The sequence below is a fragment of the Lycorma delicatula genome, chromosome 5 (assembly GCF_047948215.1).
Source record: "Lycorma delicatula isolate Av1 chromosome 5, ASM4794821v1, whole genome shotgun sequence".
NCBI classification, from domain to species: domain Eukaryota; kingdom Metazoa; phylum Arthropoda; class Insecta; order Hemiptera; family Fulgoridae; genus Lycorma; species Lycorma delicatula.
The window spans coordinates 60,107,093-60,131,414 of record NC_134459.1 but is presented as its reverse complement, the minus strand read 5'-3'; the positions used below and the strand labels follow the sequence as shown (position 1 = coordinate 60,131,414).

At 30.1% G+C, this 24,322-nt stretch overlaps 1 protein-coding gene across 3 annotated transcripts in view; it reads left to right on the top strand.

The window, feature by feature from the left end:
- The window catches only part of loco (regulator of G protein signaling family member locomotion defects), a 129,003-nt gene that overhangs the window by 79,340 nt on the left and 25,341 nt on the right, over window positions 1-24,322 (top strand). For all 3 annotated transcript variants that reach the window (XM_075366236.1, XM_075366235.1, XM_075366238.1), the window contains exons 4-10: window positions 3,477-3,698; window positions 5,365-5,628; window positions 9,494-9,811; window positions 13,107-13,304; window positions 16,983-17,094; window positions 20,772-20,917; window positions 23,004-23,087. In XM_075366236.1, coding sequence (XP_075222351.1) covers window positions 3,477-3,698; window positions 5,365-5,628; window positions 9,494-9,811; window positions 13,107-13,304; window positions 16,983-17,094; window positions 20,772-20,917; window positions 23,004-23,087 — 1,344 coding nt within the window. The remainder of the gene's footprint in view (window positions 1-3,476; window positions 3,699-5,364; window positions 5,629-9,493; window positions 9,812-13,106; window positions 13,305-16,982; window positions 17,095-20,771; window positions 20,918-23,003; window positions 23,088-24,322) is intronic.

The window sequence follows — 24,322 nt, the reverse complement described above, 5'->3', positions numbered from 1 at the left end:
AGGGTATTCATGAAGATGCCAAAACCAAAAGCTGTCTTAACTAAATTTTATACTTATTTTTTTATGATTATTTTCATGCATTTGCTGATGTTTTTTTATTTGTAATTAGTTTGAGAGTTTTTGGTTAACAAACATTTTAATAAACTGGTTCCATAATTTTCAAATCATAATAAAGTTATATAATAATTGTTTTATATTTCTTTTATGATTTTTATTCTCAATATTTCAAATGATTAATTTCCCATTTTACTTTTCAAGTGATGAGCCTTTTCAGGGCTCTTCCAGTTCATAAAGTGAATGCATCTAGCAGTTGTGTGTTTCCAGTAACCACTCTAATCTGGAATGATAATTTTTCTTAGAAAAAATCGATTCTGTTTGTTCTCTGGTACATTTTAGATATGTTTAAGCTAGTTAAAAAATCATTAATTGGTAGTATAATGATATTACTGATTAATGATTACAATGATATTTTCTGTCTCATTTTAGGATAAAAAACTATTCACTCTCCTAAGGAATCTTATGTGGGTATAAATTGGTGGGCTATTTAAGCACATCATGGGTTTGTTAGACTTATTTCATCCTGTGGATAGATTAACCCTTATTACCTTTCTCTTACCAGGTGTGTAAATATGAAACTGGAATTTGCCCATACATGGCCCTAGCTGTCAATATAGTTACCGTCAAACTGTGTCATTGGCGCCATTTATTTCTTTGATAGCTGACAAAGATTTTCAATTCACAACAATACAAGTTTCATACAACAGTTTTAATTAGCGTTGAACATGTTGAATTTTGTATCTACAAACTATAATTTGCAGACAGCATTGATTTTCTGTTACCATCTAAAGAAACTGCTGCAGAATCACATTGAATGCTTGTGGTGAGCATGCTCTTGCTAAATCACAGTGCTTTGAGTGATTTAAAAAATTCAAAAGTGGCGATTTTGAAGTGAGAAATGAAGAACTTTGTTTGTAGACCAACAAAAACGTTTGAAGACAGTGAATTGTAAGCATTGTTGGATGAGGTTGATGCTCAAACGCAACAACAACTCGCAGATCAATTAAATGTAACACGAGAAGCTGTTTCCATTCGTTTAAAAGCCATGGGAAAGATCCTGTTGGATGAGGTTGATGCTCAAACGCAACAACAACTCGCAGATCAATTAAATGTAACACGAGAAGCTGTTTCCATTCGTTTAAAAGCAATGGGAAAGATCCAGAAGATGGAAAAATGAACTGAGTGAAAAACAGCAAGAAAACCGAAAAACCACTTGCAAAATGCTGCTCACCAGGTACAAAAAAAAGTCATTTCTCCATCGAATTATGACAGGTAATGAAAAGTAGATATATTTCGAGAATCCTAAGTGTAAAAGATCATGGGTTACTCCAGGCAAACCATTGACATCGATTTCAAGGCCAAATCATTATGGAAAGAAGACAATGCGTTTGGTGAGATCAGAAGGGTGTGATCTATTAAGAGCTACTAAAACCTGGTGAAACCATTAATACTGAACGCTTCCAACAACAAATGATCAATTTGAATCAAGCATTGCGTGAAAAATGACCAGAATATCAAAAAAGGAAACACAAAGTGATTTTGCATGATGATAAATGCACCATCACACAGCAAAACCAGTCAAGGAAATGATTGAGTTGTTCAGTTAAATACTATTGCATGCAGCTTACTCACCAGACATGGCTCCGTCCAACTACTATTTATTTGCATCGATGGGATACGCACTTGATGAGCAGTGCTTCACTTCTTATGAAAATGGCTCGATGACTGGTTTGCCTCAAAAGAACAATCGTTTTTTTGCTGTGGTATTCATAAATGGGAAAAATGTATAGCTAGCGATGGATAGTATTTCGAATAAAACCCACCGGGTTGGTCTAGTGGTTAATGCGTCTTCCCAAATCAGCTGATTTGGAAGTCGAGAGTTACAGCGTTCAAGTCCTAGTAAAGCCAGTTATTTTTACACGGATTTGAATACTAGATCGTGGATGCTGGTGTTGTTTGGTGGTTGGGTTTCAATTAATCGCACATCTCAGGAATGGTCGAACTGAGAATGTAAAAGACTACACTTCATTTACACTCATACATATCATCCTCATTCATCCTCTGAAGAATTATCTAAACGGTAGTTACCGGAGGCTAAACAGGAAAAAGAAAGAAAAAGTATTTAGAATAAAATATTTTTTATCATTTTAATACAATAAACGTGTATTTTCTATACAAAAATTCTGGTTTCATATTGGGTATCGTTGATTCATTCTTACAGATGTTCTTTGGATGGCAAAAATCTGTGCACGTGATATTAATGTTGGCTCTGCCTGGGAGCTTGTGTCCAGAAATTATATATTAATTTTCTTTTCTGTTAATGTACAATATTTTCAAAAGTGTTCATGTAGTCCAACTTGAGATGATCAGATGAGCATATCAAATATGCTTACTGCAAGATATAGATTCTGCATCTTCTTACATTCCTGGTACAAAAACTTTGAAAACATATTTAAGCCTTCACAGTTGCTTACTTTGAATTTACTGTAAAACAGAAGAAACTTAAATTAGAGTAACTCTACTTAGTAAATCGTATATAAGAGTGGCATGCTTATTAGAAAAAGGCAATAATAGAACTGCTTTCTTTATGACAGGTTAGCTTCAAAGCTTAAACAAGATTTACTCAGAAAACTGTTTGAATCTGCTCTCTGTTTTCATAACCATAAGTTTCTAATGAAACTCACTCTTTCATTTTCAAAATAGTTTACAGGTCATGGAAATATTCAATTGATCACTAATCCTTTTGATTATCTTACCCTCCACTGGAAGCTAATTGTTTATTCACTAGTGATATATTAGGATTCAAGGTACAGAAAATTGAAGATGACAAAGTTTGAAATAATTCATAACAAAATAATTTTATGAAATATAAAACACTAGTTTTGTACCTTAAAAAGATTTGTTGTTGTGTTTACTCACTCGGGAAGAATTTTAATAAAAACATAAAGAGAATGAAATTTAAATAACTTTTCTGACAAACCTTTTCTTTTAGCCTAATATTTTTGGTATTAGATAGAAATCAGTAATTGAGAAATATCAGGAAGTTCGAGACATAATAATATTCTTAATTTCAGTTTTTCTCTTGTTTGTTGTTTATTTTCTTGCTTCCATTTCACTTGCAACATTTTTTTACTGATTAGTGATAGAAAATTTTGTATGTATTTTTATTTACTTCTTTAGTTTTGTACCCAATTAAAAAGTACATATTGGGATGTGGGAAAATTTGTGTTTTTTTTTAAAATTCATATTGTGTTAGAAAATATTACATACCCGATCACAAGCAGAATTTTATGTATGTCCAATAATAAATTTTGGTTGTGGTTTGGAATTACACTTTATATTCAGTTGTTATTTAAAGTTATCTTATTGTGTTATTATTGAATATATTAATGTCCGGTTGTTTATTTTTTTAATTATAGGAGTTCCTGAAAAAAGAATTTAGCCACGAGAATATTTATTTTTGGGTTGCTTGTGAACGTTATCGAAGCGTTGATGATTTAGAAGAAAGACGGAGGTTAGCGCAAGATATTTTTTCAAAACATCTTTGTTTGGGTGCATTAGAACCAGTTAATGTTGATTCACATGCTCGTCAAGTTACTCAAGAGGAATTAGGTTCTGCACATTCTTCACTTTTTCTCCAGGTAAAAAATAATTTTGCTTTTCTAGTTTTAAAATTTTCTTTACCTTTCACTAAAAACTAATAAGGATATCAAGTGCTTGAAGTACTCATTCTTCATACTAACAGCTACAGAACTTTTAATCCTAGGAATCCTGTTTTAATTTCTTAAGGATTTTTAATCAAATTAATTTAACCAAATTTCAGCTATACAGTTGTTCAGGAGGAAATTAATGATGGGTTAGATTGTGAGAGCGTTTAAGTAAAATTTTATATTGTTTGTAACCATTTGGTGATTTGGTGATTGATACAAATTGGAAATTTGTAAGTAGTAAAATATTTAGAACTCTTCTAGACAGAATAACTGGAAACTTGAAACCTGGCACGTGTGTTTCCCTTGAGGAATAAATTAAGTTAATAGAGGGATTTTTTCTCAACTCATATTTAATTTAACCTCCTTAGGAATTGTTAATAAAAGAAAATACTTTGCAAAACTATAAATCTCTCTGTTACAGCGCTCTTCAAAATAAAAATTTCTCTATGATGGAACAAATCGCTGGTCTCTTCTAAATCCTATGCTAATCAATATATTTTAGGCTCTCTGTTACATGAAAGGAAAAGCCAATATTTTTTTATAATGCCAAAAATTATTTATCAGCAACTACTTTTGAATCAGTGGGCATGACATTTTCTAAATTTTTTGTTGTACTAAAAATATTTTCTCAGTTTTTGGAAAGTTTTTGTAATAGCATTGAACTATTTTATGTACTAATTTACTTGCACTTAATTTTTTTGTTTTATTTTATTTATAATGCAAATTTCAGTAATCTGTACTATTACTTATTTAAAATAATTTAATATGGGTATGTTTTTGCTTTTTGTTTTCATGTCTTTTTTATTTAAATGATATGTCTGACAATTTTAATGTCATCTATATCATTAGCACATCAGTAGAATTTTGGTTTCAGATTTATGTAGAAAAAAGGTACAGAATCTGATAAAGATGTACAAATGTCTTGCATATTAAAGACAGTAATGATTTTAATGTGCTTCAAAAAGTTTTGTTGTGAAATTTGTTAAAGTTTAAAAAAAAGATTGGCAACTTTTCATCAAAGAAAAATTAGTTTCATGCTTCTTTAAGCATCAGGGTTAATTCATTTTGCTACTTCAGTATACATATAATTGCTACCACATAATTGTATATAATTTGTATATTTAATATAAATGTTAGACAAGGTTAGTGAATAAAGCAAGTGTTAGAGTAGGTTATGTTGATGTACAAAGTTCAGTACGTGGAAACTATGTTATCTACCCAACCTAACATTCGCTTTGCTTGCCAACATTTTATAATCAAATTAACATTAAATATATCAAATTTTATATAATTTTGTATTAATAAATAAAATTGTAAAATAATTCAGGTGGACAGTGCTGTTTTAAACCTCATGATTGGTAGATTGCATACTAAAGCAGCACTTGTTCATTTTATATCAGAGAAAATGTAGAAGGTAAAAAATATAAGGGTTGACTGATATAAATCAAAATACATAAATGTTTGAATAAATTATTGAAGATGTTGGATATAAGGATATATGTTTAAATTTAGAGTATTTTAACAAATAACTACATGATATTACATATGATTGTTTACATTTTATCTTGCCATAATGTTTTCTTTATTTTTCTTTCAGGCGCAGAAGCAGATATTTAATTTAATGAAATTTGATAGTTATCCACGATTTATTAAATCAGATTTGTATAAGGAATGCCTTTTAAGAGAAATTTCTGGGGAAAAATTACCTTTTGAGGGTAAAATAGATCCAGCACTAGAGTTAAATGTTAACAATAATAATAACAATAGTAGTAATAACAATAATAACAAAAACAATAGTTGTGGTAGTGGTACCAGTAGCAGTAATCAATCGCCGCATCAGCTTCCACATTCGCACAGTAAGGTTAGTATAATTGTTTCTCACTCCTAAATGTGTAAGTACATTCATGATTACATTTGTAAGTGTAATATTTTTCTAAATATTGAAGTTTACTATTATTATTTATTTTGTTTATTTAAAACTATTTTCTGTATTTATTATTAAATTTTTGTTTATAAGTAATGAGGTGATCAACGTTTCAAAAATTCTTTCTTTTACCTTTTCAAATGTGTAAAAACTTCTGTTTAAAGTAAAATCATAAACCTGTAAAATATATAACTGTTTTAATAAAAATGCAAATAAAAAATATGTACTATAATAACAAATTATAGTTTATATTTTAAACCAATATATAATAAAGCAAAATATTTATAAGTCAAACTAAAATTGCATCAAAGATGAATTTAATAATAGCAGCATTTATAAAAGTTATTTTTAGAAGGAAATATACATTGATAAAACTGACAGGTCTTTTAAAAAGAAATTTTTAGAAAATCTGAGACTGTACAAAAAATAAATAATTTTTCAGATATGCAGTTCACATCATTACAATTTATGCAAATTACAAAAAGTCAACTGAGCAGCTACATTATGGCGTGTTTTGCTATTCATCTTTATACGATAAATCTGACAAGAAATAATCCTTCATGCTCAGAAAACTTTAAGAATGAAGGATTAATGAAAATCATCTACTTACAAATGAATTCGCTAATACTGATTATGATGATGATCATCATCATCATTGTGATGTGGTATTGTATCTGTTGACAGGTTTCTGACACCATTGTTGTCTCCATATGTTTCTGTCCCATGCTTTTCTTCTCATCCCATCATAACTTAACTGGAGCCTTCCAGAACTGTATTTATTATTTTTTCCCCCTAATTATATGCTCGATCCAGTTTCCTTTCCTCCTTCTGATAGTCATCAATATTGTTCTATCTTCATTTATTCTTCTTAATACTTCTACATTACTTACTGTCCACCCATTTTATCTTCCTCCTCCTCTAGACCCTTATCTCAGAAGCCTCAATTTTATCTTTTTCCTTTTTCCAGCGTGTATGTTTCACTACTGTACAAAAGTTTACTTCAAACATAGCATTTTACTAATCTTTTCCTCAGGTTTAGATCCATATTGCTACAGAGTAGGTTTTTCTTTTTAAAAACTGTTTCCTTTGCTATTGCAATTTTCTTTGCTCTTACAGTATTCAGTTATCACAGTCTTGAAATATCTGTATCTTTTTACTTGTTCAATTTTTCCTTCTGTTGTTACAACATCCATATCTTCTCCCTCATTCACCTTCATAATTTTTGTTTTCCTCACATTTATTTTCATCTCATATTCCTTCTTTCAATGCTTTTATCATTCCTTGTAATGTCTAAGTGTCTAACTGCAATCAGCAAATCTGACGCAATTTTATTTCTTCTACCTATGCTAACTTGTTTTTGGCCATCCAATATTTCTTTCATTGTTTCCTCGACATAAACGGTGTGTTGGTGATAAGCAGCAACCTAGCCTTGCTTCTCTCCCTAATTTTAACCATTTTGTGAGATTCTCATTTAATTTTACAGCTTCGTTTTGCTTCATATACGATTCTCTGATCAGTCTCCTATCTTTCCAATCAACTCTCTTTTCTTTCAGAATATCAAATAACTTTTCCCGCTGTACTCTGTCGAATACTTTTTCCATATTTATAAAACACAAACTCAATCCTCTTCCTCTTTCAAAATATACTTTTCCAATCATCTGATCAGTCTCTGATCAGCTTCTCTTGTTCCTTTGCTTTTTCTGAATCCAAACTGTTCTTCCGCAGCAATCTCCTCAATTTTTGTAAGCATGTGATATTGAGCTGATAGTTATATGTTAGTTATATGTTGTTCACATTTTTTTGAATCCAATCTTTTCAGGTATCTGTATCATTTTTGTTATAACAAAATCTAGCCATACTTATCATAAAATGGAATTGCATATTGAGAGTATTTCATCTATTCTTTTATCTTTCAAACATTTAAAGAGTTCTGTTGGAAGTTCATTTGTTCTACCTGTTGCTTTCTTGTTCTTCATGGCTTGTATATTCTCTTCCATAAATTCTTCCACCTCAGTTTTCCGTTTTCTTTTCCCTACATACAGGTTCTGTGATTATATAGATTGCTGTGTTGTTATTCTCCTTCTTTATTTTTATATTTTCTTCTTCTATTTTTTTGTGTTACCCAAGGTTTCTTTACCAAAGTGCCCTCCTAGAAACCAATTCCTTTTTCTGCAGCTTTTCTCATAGATGATTTTATCCTTGATCACATTTCCTCTGCTGGTTCATTTTTTCTTTTACCTTGTAATTGTGTATGACAATATTTCGTTCACTTTTACTCTCCCTAGACCCTCTAGCCCCCTCTATATTCCATTTCTTCACCTTCATTGCAGATTGAATTTTTTTTACCTTAATTTCCTTTCCATCATTACAGAATGTGATCACTTTTTTTTGGCTCCTGGAACCCAATTTTCCTTAATGGCATTCCTGTGTATATTTTCAACCAAAAATGATGTGTATGAAAGCGAGATTCATCTTTTATGTTGGTCTTGTTGAAGTATATCTTCTTTGTTTACAATTCTTAAAAAATATATACATAATGAACAAATCCTTCTCTTCGTAAGAGAAAAAATTCAAAACCAGCCTGTGTCCTCTTTCATTTCATGTTTCATTGCCCATTGTCTTTCCATCTTTGCCTTCTTTCATCACTGCATTCCAGACCAATAATTTTACAGCAATACTGGTTATTTTCTAATAACTCCTCAGTGTTACTTTACATATTTTCATTATCTTCATTCTTGTACTTCAGTGTTGGTATGTACACCTGAACTATTACTAGATCTTTTGGTAGTATTCCAATCCTTAAAGACATTATCCTATCATCCAGATAAATTCCTTTTTGTACTTTTCGTTTTACACTATTTTTTACAGTTATTTCTATTTTGTTTTTTCCTCTTTCAGTTCCCGAGTAATATAAGGTAACTTCATCATATCTCAACTCCCCCCCCCCCCCATTTAACCTAAAATATCCCTACTACATTCATTTATTTATTTTTATCCCCAACAACTTACCTGATGACAATAATGTTTTCATAATGCTGGTAATCAATATCTTGAAATTATTCATTATACTTTTCCTTTTGATAAAATAGTCATTTTTATTGTTAAAAAATATTTTATTGTTGAATTTTTTTTAAATTATAATTTTGGTTCTAAAATATCATATTTAATGCTAGGATTTATAATGATTAATTTGACATAGTATGAATGCCCATTTTATTAGTGTATTATTGTTGGAATTAAATTAATGGTGCTGTATAAGGAATAATGTTACTGTCTTATGGGTCAGAATGTAGTTGAAACCAATTTTTAATTCTAACTGGGCTTACTGCCTAATATATATATTTTTTATGAATGAAATGTTAGAACTGTACATATGGGTTTTAATTTAAATAATAAGAATTAAATATTTTACATGAAAACATCATCCTACTAAGCTCAGTATGAGTAGACTATTTTATCACTCTTTGTTATTTGTTCTTTTCAGTTGCACTATTATCGTTAAATTTGTGTTGCTAAAAGGATATTCAGAGAATTTGTTCTGTTCAAGAATGGTAGACCACATTCTCTTCCACAATGGCAGCAGACCACATTTTCTTCCTCAAATACTAACTGTTTGCATAATTGTCTTTTCCAACTTCACCTACATTTTTTAAGCTTTCTATGACATGTAAATTTTAAGGTTATTATCCTTAAAATCCTTAATTAGATTTTAACCATATTGAATTTGTATTGGTAATTCAAATAATAATGTTTTTTATAATTATTTATATAAATTCCTAATGTTCATAAATTATTTATACAGCTAAAGAAAAGTCGTAGTGATGCTGAAGAACGTTTGAGACGTAAATCACTGTTACCATGGTCACGTAAATCACGCTGCAAGTCACGTGATAGAGTGGCAGAGGATGCAGAGTCATCAGTGAGTAGTAGCCGTTCGTCACTTGCATCATGGGACCTTACATTAACAGGATCACTATGTAGAGTTGTACTACCAGATGGTGCTACTGCTGTTGTGCAGATACGACCACCACAGACTATAAGGCAGCTGGTGCAACGGTTGTTAGAAAAACGTGCTCTGCGTTATTCTCATTTTCAAGTCTTTATGGGTCATTCTAATAAGGTATCATTACTTATTACTAATTATTTTAGGTTATTAATAATTAGGTAACATTAATATTACTTTAATATTAATATTCAAGATTAAAATTATCAAAATAATTATAACTGATCCAGTTTATATTAGGTAGATTTCATAAGAAAAAGCTACCAATTGTAATAGGTATCATGACTCGACTTCTGGAAATTTTGACATAACTTTGCATTTCTCACGCCCCTCAGACCCCTAAACCACCGTCAGTTCAAAAGTTTATATATATATTGTTTAATACTTTCTTGTGGAACAATAATTGCCATAATTTTGTACCAATCACTTACAGATTGGTACATAAAATATAACGATCCATGGGGATGGAAATGGAGGGGCTTTTTCGAAAAAACAAAATATCGCTATAACTTTCTTAATAAGTAAAATATTGAACTCATTTAAAGTTCTTATTATTGTTTGAAAAAAGGTCTAAAACTTATCTAAGTAAAGTCTTTTGATACCACCAACCATTTGCCCAGGAGGTAGAAAAAATGGGTTTTTGAAGACAAAAAAATCATACTTCCCAACGTAAGCACATTATCAAATCAGTCTAAAGTGGTTGTTAGTCCTGTAAACATTACCTAAAACTTTTGTCTGAAACAATTTTTGATGTCACCAAACCTTATGGCAAGGGATGACCAAACTTTTACTGTAATTGTAAGAAGATGAGCCTTGTCATATGCCAAACATGAAACTTTTTTTCACATGCTACCATTGTCGTATTGAGTAAATTTGAAGTTTTTCTTAATTTTCAAGTGGAAATCTTTTTTATCTCCTACTTAGCACTGGTGAAATCTACCTCCGCCTTCCAGCATGTCGAAAGGGATTTTTTTTTTGCTAATTTTATTGATTAAGCTATTTTAAAATATAACTCTTAATTTAAAAGTTTGTCATTTGTATTATCTAAGTTCGTCATTTACTAATGCACAAGTCACAGATTATATGACTATTGTAAAAAAACAGAAAACAAAGTTTGTTTAAATTGCTTATGTGTTAATGGATCATAAATAATTATGATGACATGATTGTAAAGTTAGTGACATTGGTTTTTTTTTTTAAGTTAAAAATTATTGAAGTTTTTGTTTTAATAGCTGTTCCTGAAAGTTTTTGAAAATTCGATTGTTTCCTTTAAAATTATAGACTACTACTAAAAAGAATTTAACAAAAAAAATTTATTGGAGCCAAAAGGTAGGGTATTCTCTGAATAATAAAGTATTTGTAATAAAAAGCTTATATTATTTAATAAGTGGTTTAAAAGTCATAGTGTGCATAGATAACCTGTTAGCTTGTAGGATTGTACCTAGTGCTCACAAGCTAAGTTTTAAGTGGTGAATGTTAAAAGTTATATTTTTCAACCTTTTGGATTTATCTTTACATATTAGAAAGAAAAATTGAAAATAATTGAGTTATCTGTAAAATATTTTATCATTATTTTAAAAAATTTTACTTTTTTGCCCTGTCTACTGTATAGTTTTAATTTTTATTTGGTTTCATCACTTCCAAAAAATTTGTTAGTAGTAGCAAGCAAAACTTTAAATTCTCATTACATTACTATTAAATTAATTTTGCTACTTTACTACTATATGTTCAGTAAGGAATAAAAGTTAGAGTTGACCTTCAAAATAATTTTTATTAATGCAATTATAGATTTTAAGTTTTGGTAAAATTAAATCAGTTATGGATGATTCAAAAAAATTAAATCAACATGCATATAGTGTTAGAATATTTTAATTTTCTGTATTGCAAATATTTATTTATACTTATTTTTAATAACCTTTGATTGGATAAATAGATTTTAATGAAATTAGGCATAGAGACTTGTGTCTACAAGTGAATTTGTTGGTAAAAGTTTGGGGTCAATATCTCCAAGGGCTGGGGTAGATGGTATTTTGGGATCAGTTTTCTCTTAATTTTGCTAACATAACCGCACTTTATATTAAGCTTAGTCATGCTTGTATGCTTATCTTACCTTTTTTTTTTTTATTTTGCCCCAAAATTCCTCTTCCAAAAAACAAAAAAGCCCTTTCTTTTTATTTATTGCTTATTTTTTTTAATGAATTTTTTGACGTCTTCCTAAGCATAGTAGTGTGTGGTTTTTTGCCTCGAAAAATACTTTGGGGGCAATATTTAGGGTGGGAGAGCAAATAAAAGTTTAAAAATATTGATTTCTTGAATTTTTAAGGTAACCTTTTTATTGTTTACACATTTTTCAGTGGAATATTTTTATTTTCTTCCAATTAACATAGTAAAATTGGACAAATCAAAAGATTTTCCTGGGAGGTGATTTTCTGAATGGGGGAGCAAATTGAGTAAAATATTGATTACATTTTTCATGTATCATTATTTTTTCTAATAAGTAACCATGTCAGAAAAATATAACAACTTTGTTGTCAATTTTTTATCATTAGTACATCTGAATATAGTAGATAAAACGGTTATAGAAACTAACTAACTAGCTGTTGTCAATTGACCATAAAAGGTTTTCTAGGAACTCGCAAGAATATTTCACAATAAAAATTGAAAAACAAAAATTATAATATGTAACCAACAAATATACTAATCTTAAACAAAACTCATTTTTTAGCTTTAAAAATATAACTAAAAAATAAATTTATCTTAATTCTAGTGTGAATATTTTTTTATGTTATTTTTATCATATGTTTTTTTTTTTATTAATAGTTGGAAATTAATTTTTTTTGTTTTTTATTATTATTTTATGAAATAAAAAACTCCATGCTTTCATTTCTAATTATAGCCAAAGTGATGAAAAAGAAAAGTGTTGAAAAAGAAATAAATTAAAAATGATTAGTGAAGACTAATCGAATGGCCTCCTAATAGATAAGCCACATATCCCAAAACATTAACCTTCACTTGGGACTAGAAAAATCTATGGTAGTTTGGATGACTTCTAAAGTAATTAAAAGTAGCATTTGTTTAATGTTCAAATTATGGGATTTTTTTGTTTTTTTTTTTTGTTTTTATGAAGGTATTTGAATAGAAATTATAGGGCTGTTAATCTATATTTTTAACAATAGCTAGTGTGTGTTACACAGCTGTACAATTCTTATACGTTTCAATTATGTATTTTTTTCATCAAATTGTATGTTACATTAAAAATTTATATAACCTACTAAAACTGTATATATTTTTAAAAACATTTTTATTAAATTTTGTTTAGTTCACCACTTTTAAAATTTTGAGGTTTCAGTTAATTTATTGTTTAATTTTCAGTGGCTAAAAATTAATCTATTTGTTTTTATTCTTTATTCAGGCTCTAGCGCTGGATGAAGATGCAATTGTGTTAGGTGGACAAGAAGTACGTATCGAAGACAGGGTGGTCTTCAGATTAGATTTACCAAATAGAAAAACTGTAGCTGTTAAGTCAAAACATAACAAAACACTTGCACAAGTATTAAGGCCTATACTTCATAAGTATGGCTACCGATTAGAAATGGTCACACTTTGTTTGGTAATTATTGTATTTATTTTCTGTTCTATGATTTTTATTTGATAGTATTATTTATTTATTTTAAGGAATGTCCTGGCTTGTACTAACTGCTAGCAAAAAAATTTTCCTAAGCCATGCTCTTAGGCATTCTAGACTTTTATAATCTTTGGAAGTTTCAAATAATATTTGCCAGGGAGCACTTAGTGTGTCTCACACACATCATGTGAATTTCGTTTTTTTTTTGTTATCCATTGAAAATGAAACCCAAGAGCCCTAACTAAAAATAAATCTTGTCACATTCTAAATAAAATGTTTAAAATTGATTACATAAATTAGATTTATTGAAAGTAATTTTATATTTTTAGAGTCTTCTCTTTTAACTATTATTCTATAAGGTCTATTCAAAAACTATGACATTACACTTATACACTGTTTTAACCCTCTCCCGATCATTATTTCAACTATCTATATGTTAGTAACTTACCTTATTATTAATTAGAAGAAACATCAAATTTAGGTTGATCTTCACTCTCATACTGTTTATTTTATATCTATCACTAGAGCAATAAAATTTGGTTTATACTTAAAAAACCTATCATTAATTAATATAAAAAACTAAAACTAAATTCAAATTTTTTTTATTGGAACACTTCAACACTTATCTCTTTCTTGCTGGTACTCAAGGAAACATTAAACTCTACATAATGGGAGATGGCACTGTTTACACTTGACTGAAGACCTAATTCCTCTTCCTGACTGACTTTTTAGAGCTATACAATTTTGAACTTCTTTTTCAAGTTTTACAAGCTGATGGGATGATTTTGGGAATTTTATTGCAGCTGGAAGACTTCATTACATCCTATTTTTCTTGAGGAGGAAGTTCCAATGAGTTGTATAAGATTTTTTCTGAATGTTAAATATGTAAAACATGTTTATTCAGGGCTGTAGACTTTGTTTGCTTGAAAATAATAAAGCTATTTATAATAGTTACATTCATTACAAAGTGATAGATGTATTTTCACCACTTCTTGGATGGTCGACCATAACCGCAAGTGCTGCGGTGCTGATCAGCTTTGTCAACACCCCCCATAAATTTTGTTTAGTTAGCTATAGATTGTGGACAATTTACAGTAACCTTTTCATTTCCACCACTTGTGTATCGATTAACAGTTATTGTCAAGTTAGGGTCATTATTGGTTGATAAAAGAAAGACATCTCTATTGTCATCCCAAACTGTAACATACACTGGTCCACATTGAAATGTCGTATGTTGTCTTTGTTGTAATTTTAATTTTTTGGGTTTTTTAAAAACTGTAGGCCAATTTTCTATTAGTTCTTGCAGTTCCAGAAGCGTTAGTCCCTTTATCATAAAAATATTCATTAGTTTTATGCTGCTACTAATAAAATTATCAAAGTAAATGTAATGTTTTTATAAAAATAATTTTCTGCCAAATTTGTGACAACTTGTTCACCCAATAACAGATCCTTATTTCTAATTGATATATTTTCCTAAAGATATTTCAAACTCCAACAAGTAGTCAGTTCAAGTAACAGCTCAGGTTTTAATTCCCCATTTAGTCAGTTTTGTTGGAAGATATTGTTTCAAACAACTAATTGGTTTCTGGAAACCAGTCATAGCTTCATCAACACTCAACTCTCTGTTTGGTTGATAAAAGTTTTTGAAACTTTTGGATTTATTTAGTAAAGGTCTAACTTTGTATAAAATATCATAATTGGGAGTCCCCCTTTGCAGCATCATACATGTATCTCTGAAAGGAAAGAATTGTAGATTTTTTGATCCATTGAAACAGATTTTTTTTAGCTTGTCTTACTAAAGAGCATTCAGTTAAATTATTACAAAAATAATCTTCAATTTCTGGAAGATCATAAACTCCCATCTATATCTCTATCCCAATAAAGGCCTTCATTTCAGCAAGTGTTACAGGCTCCGAGAACTTATCAATATTATTGGTTTGCTGCACATAGTTAGCATAATAATTGTGTGTTTCTGTGGCAATCATATTGAAAAATTCATCACCATCTGAAAGTATTAAAAAAGAAAATCTAATTTATTAAAACCTTGTGGTAAATCATGATGTGGGCCATAGTCATGCACAAATAAATAAGGATCTATAAAATTATTTGGACTTATCCTATTATCACCTCCTGCCCCTTCATCTAAATTTCCATCATTATCGCTAGAATTACTGTTGTCAGAAACATTACTAAACTAGCAGAAGAGTCTCTATCACTTAAAAACAATAAATCTTCAATATCACTGTCAGAAACACAATCAGCTCTTGTAGAAGCCATTTTCATATACAGTGTAAATCAACAATGAAGTTTCAAAACAAAACACAGCTGTTCACGTCCAAATCAAACAGTTAAAAACATTGTACTGTGTTAAAAATTTTAAAAAAGTTACTGTAAATAGTATTATAAAGGTTTAGTTCATAAAAATAAAACTAGATAGCAGCAATAGGCTCATATAGCTGACGTGTGCTTTGACCAGGAGCTCAGCATAGGGTACCGTACAGTTCGTGCATCATAACTGGATTAAATCTTTGTCAACTTAAGGTACAATCCTTGTGTCTCAGAGCATGTATAGCTCAGTGTTTTTCCCATTGAGGAAGATATTTCTTGAAGTTCTGTTTTAGAAAGGATTTTACTATGTTCTGAATTTTTTACAAGGCCCTCTTAAATATTTGTATGCTAGCTTTCTTTTAACAGAATTTTCAGCTTTAGGATTAACTAGGAGCTGCAGAAAACCATATCTACTGAGTAACATTCTTAGTGAACCTGGAAAATTACTTGTACGTTTAAAAACTTCTGTCCTAGGTGCAAGAAATCAGAGATTACAACTGTAGTGAGTTCATAGTTGAGTAGTTTTTATGGGTCTTTTGTAACAGAGTAACAATAAGATGGCATAGAACTTCATAATATTTATTAACTTTTGATCTTTTGGATGTATTTTTTATGTGTATTTACAGTAGTAAAAATAACTGTTTGTCTCTTCACCTTTGTTCTATTTGGCAAAGGTAGAAGATCACTGCAATTAATGTTATGGAGTTCATTCCCATACAACCAACATTTATCGGTTATTAATTTCATAAGATAGAATCATGGCATACACAATTCAAGATGTCCAACATGATCTAGTGCAAAGCAGTTTACCAACTTTTTATAATTAAATTCTGAATGTTTTTCAGCAACATCAACATGTCAGTCTGTTGATGGTCTATTAAAACTTTGACAACCTTATGCCAAACAGTCATCTGTTAAATACGGATACAATTTTTTTAATTTGAAAACGTTGAAATTTTGAGAAACTTTATACAGTACCAATATTCAAAATATTCTGCCATAAAAAAGTGATAGTGCTATCACTTTTTTATTACTAGCTATGAATTGATGATAGTGTCTAGTTTATTACCTATGGTAGAATGGAATAAGGCACTATTATTTTTAATTAAAGCATGACTTTTCAATATTTATTTAGTTTCCTTTTTGAGATAAGAAGGGTTCTTTAATAGAAAAGGTTTTTTTTTAATATAGACACAGAGTTTGTTTTGTGAAAGTTTCTTTTTAGATTACTGTAATCTTTTTTAATCATTCAACATAAATATATTTTGTTATAATAAGCAAGATTTATTAGTATGATATATATTAGTAAATTTGTTTTTGTTTACTACTTTTCAGATGAGTGAAAATGAAGTTGTTGAACCTAGTGTATCGGTGGTTGCTGTTGATAACCAGAGAATACAGGTTTTAACTAGAAGCACACCAACTGAATGTATTGCTCATATGCAGGGTAAAGCTTTTTTAACTAAATACATAAATACTAAAGTAGTTTATATTTAAATAATACTATTTGCTTATCAAATGTTGAACATCAATGAAACAATAAATGACTACAATTTTTTTTTTTTTTTTTTGCTTGATCTATTGCCACATAAGCTTTGAAGCTTGTGTGTGGGATATAGAAATGTAGCATATGAAAAATGCCATGCCTGAATGGGATTCCTGGTCAGTAGAAAAAAAATTAAATGTATTATCATGACATATGATATATTTCACAGTATTTTTTCTTAAGTAATCCCAAGAGACAAGCCAAACTTTGATAATGAGTTGTATAATCTAAGACTAATGTTGAAAAGAGAATTATGAAAGTCTGGTTCAAAGTCTAACTTAAAAATTAAAAAATATGTCTTGAAGTATTAATTTATTAATCTTCCACTGGAAGTTGGACTAATCAATCCATTAACCATTCAGTGAGTTTTCTGTAAATCAAAGACCTCAGTAAACTTAACTATTATTCTATTGGATACTGCACAAGCCACAATCCTGGATTAGTGTTTTTATTAAAGAAGAGAGATCATGTTTTGAGATCTTTAAAAGCTGGAGACTAAATGCTTTGATGCAACATATATTTGAAGTGGTCAACAAAATCTGTGATATGTTGCTCCCATTCTATTACCCTGTAATTTCACTCATTACAAATAGTACTTCATTGTGAAAATTGATTCGCAAAAATTAACGACTATATGATACATAGCTGAAACCCGCGACTTCGTCCGCATCAGAATCACTTAATTTATTGAATACAGCTGCCCGGCCCTGCTTCGCACGGTTGGTGTACCCATTTAAAAAATAAGATATTTATTGCAGTCGTTCAGGGCTTTGGGCCACTTGTTCAACCGTTTCTGCGGTAAAATACACCCTTTGGCCGTTTTTTAAGTGGACGGCTAACTGCAAGACTGTAGGATGTCGCTCGTGATTGGGAAATTCTAAAATTCGCCAAACAGCTTCAGATGTACTTATGTACCAGCCATTTACATAGTTTTCCACTTCATCGTTTGGGTTTTTGACGCTAAAAGTAACTTGGTCAGATCCTTTATTGATATATTTACAAATGTATTTGATGGCTTTATCTGAGTGGCAGTACTCGATATTTATGTGCGCGTTAAACATCCTACACAATAATGGAGAATAAGGGACAATCCACCTATTATCTATATAGAAAGTACTTTCTCTTTTATTTTTCTATCTTTGTAATTCAGTAACTAGCAACTGTCCGTCGTCGTCGTGTCTCTCTTGACGCTCGCGTCCCCACCACCGCCTGCCTCTGCTCCCTCGCCCCGCCCACACCCCGCTCGGCTAGCTAGGCAGCAGCATGTGACCTAAGCGTCACTGCAGTGCGGGAGGGAAGTCAATGTCACAAAATAAAGTGCCGTGCGGCTCATTCGCGCGATCGGCTTCCTACGCAGCGGTTGTGTGCGATAATGAATATTTTTCCTTGAAAATATTTTGAATTTTTTATTCACCACTTCATATACAGGCTAATTCCTGTTCAACATGTAAGCAAATAATTTAGTATTAGTTGATGTAGTATTTAGTTTTTTATCATTTCAAAATGCCCAAAAGATTAAGATCTCAACTTTCTAGAAATAGTTTACGGGCTAGGGCAATAAAAATAATTTCAAGGGTATTTCATTTAAAGATGAAAAAATTCATAAAATTATTCACAAAAGATGAAATATTCGGCAAAGTGAAATGTTACATGGCAAGTGTGGAGTGGCAGAAACGGGGTTTACCTCACTGTCATTTGCTGTTTTGGCTAGAAAGAAAAATCCAGCCAGACGAAATTGATAGTGTCATAGTTGTGGAACTGCCCAACCAACAAAACGACCCGATACTGTACGATATTGTGACTAAAAATATGGTGCACGGTCCTTGCGGAGAGCATAACTTAACAGCACCATGTATGAAAAACGGTATCTGCACAAAAAAGTACCCTCGACGTTTCGTCAACGATACCCAAACTGGAGAGGACAGATATCCAGTTTATCGTTGTCGTGACGCCGAAAATGGAGGCCAGAGCGCTACGCTAAATATCAGAGGAAGTACTTTCTATATAGATAATAGGTGGATTGTCCCTTATTCTCCATTATTGTGTAGGATGTTTAACGCGCACATAAATATCGAGTACTGCCACTCAGATAAAGCCATCAAATACATTTGTAAATATATCAATAAAGGATCTGACAAAGTTACTTTTAGCGTCAAAAACCCAAACGATGAAGTGGAAAACTATGTAAATGGCTGGTACATAAGTACATCTGAAGCTGTTTGGCGAATTTTAGAATTTCCCATTCACGAGCGACATCCTACAGTCTTGCAGTTAGCCATCCACTTAAAAAACGGCCAAAGGGTGTATTTTACCGCAGAAACGGTTGAACAAGTGGCCCAAAGCCCTGAACGACTGCAACAAATATCTTATTTTTTTAAATGGGTTAACCAACCGTGCGAAGCATCTGTATTCGATAAATTAAGTTATTCCGATGCGGACGAAGTCGCGGGTTTCAGCTATGTATCATATAGTCGTTAATTTTTGCGAATCAATTTTCACAATGAAGTACTATTTGTAATGAGTGAATAAATCCCACGTGGACGAAGTCGCAGGCCACGGCTAGTATAATTATAAATATGCAATTAAATCTTCGTAATCTTCAATGATAACATAACCATACATGTGAAAACATTTGATTTTACATCAACGTTAACCCATTTTCAAAATATTTTGAAAAAATTTTGTAACACCTGGAATGTTTCAGGAAATAGCATCTTGAGGACTGAAGGATATGCAGTAAGATGAAACAGTGATGCCAAAACCATACTTAATAAATCAGTTCCCTTAGATCACTGAACTTAAAACGGGGTTGGGTGTAATTTCAGTGTATAGTGTTGGCATTTGTTACTGGCTAATTAATGACCACAGCATTTAATGAGGCATAAAATTTATTTTTTTTAAATAATTATTTTGTGAATTTTCTACTTGTTTAGTTAACCTTATTGAAAAAACTTCAGTTAAACTGACAATAATCTTTAAATCTTGAAAAATAGCGTGGAAACTCAGCATCACATAAATTTTATATTATCTTTTTGTGATACAGATAATGATGGTGCTGATCAACAGTAATAATCACTAGATTTAAGTAACAATTATTGGACTTCACAATTAAAAAGGTTGTGAGTTAACTAAATTAGTAATTTCCATATGTAACTATGAACTCTTAATTGTGTTTTTTTTTTTACATTGTTTATAAGTTGTAGTTTAGAAATAATCATAGTCTTACTTGAACTGGTGTAAATATTTAGGCTTTTGGTTGTAAATTTCTCACTAACATTGAATGAAATTAATTCCATCATACTATTGAGTCATTTATTTCACATGATTATGTAAATATAGTAACTTAAATATTTTATGTTAAAATTTGCTTAATTATTTTAAATAGAAAATTTTTTTGTTACTGTTTTAGGGATAAAAATATGAAAGTATAGATTTTGTGCGTTATAATTAAAGAATAAAGGATTTTTTTTAAAGTAGAATAATGTAAACACTGAATCTACATTACAGATTTTTAAGTCATTTAAATATTAAGTGTAATAGATGATTTGAAACTTAGAGTTGTGTGTTTGTTTTATTAGGTTGGCATGTTGGAGACTGTAGTGCAACACATAAAGTTAAATCTGCAGTAACACTGGATGAAATAACTAATCGTGTTTTTGAAGATCTTCTGCAGGGGAAGACAGAAAACCTGCGGCATACAGCGTCTGATCAAGGATCAGTTAGGGTAAGTGAAGTAAATTTATAAAAACATAGTCATTATAAAAGATGGTGGGATTTATTTGAGTTGCTCAGATCAAGGCATTAAGGGCATAAAAAAAATGTTTGTATAGCATTGAAAGTCTCTACCTAAAAGGTTTGTGTAATAGCCATTTTAATGACTGCATAAGTTGCTGAAGTGTGTTTGTTTATTATGTTTACGGTTCAACAAAAAGCATAGTGTGTTTTCTGGCGCATATCAAACTAAAATCGATAACTTTGGTTCAGCATGCATTTAGAATGTACATGTGAAAAGGAGGTACCACATAAAAACAATATTTGATATTGATTTAGACAGTTCAAAGAAACAAAATTTGTTTTCTAGCAGAATTTCTGTGAAAGATATCAAATCAGAAAAAATGTTGAATAAATTAGAATCAGCAACAGTTACAACAATCTGCAATCAAAAGTCCTAATAAAAATTGTTGCTTGTCAAACCCTCCAGTTAGTTATAAATTACAAAAACAATAATTGATTAAGTTCTACATAAAAGGTTGCATTTGTATCCATACAGATATTATAAGAAATAGAACCATCTGGTACAGAAAAGTGTTTCCAGTTACTGTTGAAATTTTAGACAAAACTATTGAAAATGGATAATTTTAAATGCTGTTTACTCAAACATGCTTAGTTGAGTATACGAACTAGTATACACGTGACTTTCTAACAGGAGTTTATAACTACTATTCACCATGAACTCAGTATTCACTATTCACTTATCTGCAGTTCATCACACCACCACCTAAGTTATTGATAGATTTCTATATAAATCAGAACATTATAATCAGTCATTAATCACAATTAATTGTCAAAATCTGTTAACTGATTTATAGATACATCATGCATATTAAAAAGAATGCTGTGGAACATGTGTTGATGATAAAAATAAATACATCTGGAAATGTTAAACAATATGCAATATCAAATGTAGACATTTCATTTCCTTTTCCCACAGCTGACCGAGAATTGCAATTTTTTTAAAAAGAATAATTCTTCAAGACATCTCCATTTAAACAATATTCTCAACTAAACGTGTCATTTAGTATAATTTTTATGTAAGACTACTTTCCATCTTAATTGATCCATTAATAGGCAAAAATCAGGAACATAGGGATCTGAAAACCAACATATAATTTTTTAAGAAGAACATAACATCTAAAGTTAATTTTGATTGTTTTTAAGGAAAATCTCTTTGATAAAAAGGCTATTAATGGAAATTTTTATTGTGATATGCTAAATGACCATTTCTTTCTGACAAGATGATACAATCTTACACGTCTTTAATGCATTCATTAGCCAAGTTTTGAACAAAAAATTTGCAGACAATGGATAAGCAGAAAAGAAATGACCTCCAAGAAGTCCAGACCCAACCCCCTTGTGATTTTTTTGTAGGGGTACAATAAAAATATCATTAACTCAAATCATGTGAACTGAATCATCTGAAAGTAAGAAAATTAAGGATGCAGTTACAACCATAACAAAAGATATGTTAGTTTGCATATTAGCAGAAGCTGAATATCGATTAGATATTTGCCAAGGACAAAGGGAGTTCATATTGAAATTTATAAATTATTTAACTAAACTATTAAAGAGAATTTGAGAAATAAAATAATACAACCAAGTATTTTTTTTTTAATTTAATTTGTGTATAAACTCTATGCTTTTAAGACCCTGCATAATTATTTTAAAAGTTATGTAATTTCTTTTAGGATTTATTAATTTTTTTTTAAGCACCCATATTGGTGACACCAAACTAAAGTGTCTGTAACTTTTGTTCACTGAAAATTAAATGTATAATCAGAAAATTCGTTGGAACAAAAGGTATCATATAATATGTTTGATTTGAAATTATGAACCGCAACGGTTAGAAATAGTGTTGACATTAGTACATTATATATGTTCAGTATTCACTAATCACGAAATAGTTTTATTATTGTGTATTATTTGCAGATGTTGATTTTTAGTACTGATAGACTGTTTAGGAATGGCAGTGAACCATAGTTATATGAAAGGTTTAATTTATTAAGATGAATAATTTATTTTATATTTTGTAGTCTGATGATTGGGGGTCCGAGCATTCGTCTGGTATTGTAAGCCGATTCTTGAGAAGAGATTCTGCCTTTATGGATAAAGGAAGGGTAAGACTACAGACTGTTAGTTTAGAGTTTGCACATTTTATATAAATTTTACTTTGATAATTTGTTTTATTCTAACATATTGTAGACCAGATATATGGTGTATATGGTTAACATATTGTAGATCAAATTAAGTTATATTTCAATAGTAGGGGTAAGTGTCCACAGATGAGCCCAAATTAGGCTTAGGTTGCCATAATAATTTCTGTTTCAATTCTGGAATTATTATTTGGTTTTATTATTTTTTTTATGTATCTATGAGTTGCTTGAATCATTATTATCATATATGTAAGAAGTCTGTGCTGTATTTAATTATTTCTGAGTTATTCATAGCAAAATTTTAACTCATCTTCATGGAAACAGTATGATGGTTCTTTAATGTGCATTTGAAGTTACTTTTAGCTTATTTTAATTTGAATCATTTGGTGTATCATTAAGCCTGGAAAGAATGGTACAATTTAATCTTCTGATCAGCAATTGAGCTCTGACTTAATCGTATTCATTTTTGTAGTCTTCTGTTGGGCATATTTCTTGGAATATTGTAACTATGAAATGATACAATGGCTATTTACATGCAAATGCATGTGAGGTAGTGAAATGGATCGTTGTAAAGTATGACTTAAGTAATCATACATTAGTTTTTATCTATTTATTTTTTTTTTATTTTAGCAATGTAATTTTATTGGCTTCAATGTTATACAGTTTTTAAATAAAAAAAGGGAAATGTATCGACATGTATGTTGGCACAGGGACTGAAAACCTATGTACTAGCATTTTACTTGAATTGGCTTTTGTTACAAGCAAACTAAAAACATTGTCATTTTCTTTATGTCTTTTGTGGTATGATAATATATAAAAAATAGGTTTCATAAACTTACTATTGTGTATGTAATTATTGAGTTTTATTCTAAATTTTATATTAATGTTGTGATTTAGACCTACTTCCTGTTGTATAGCTACTAATAATAGTAGAATCATTTATAAATCGTACATGATTAATGTGCTATTTATAAATTGTTGTAAACACAACAAGCAATTCTAAGAATTTCATTTACTTATTTTTAATCAACTCTAATCATTGTGCTGTGAAGATTCATATGTCACACATCGCTTTGGTTATTATAGAAACATTTATTGTGATGTATATTTCACTTAATGAAGTGAATGAATAGCTTGTTAGTGATTTATTTTTACTATTTGTTGTGTTGTTTTTATTCGAGGCACTGTCATAAATTCAG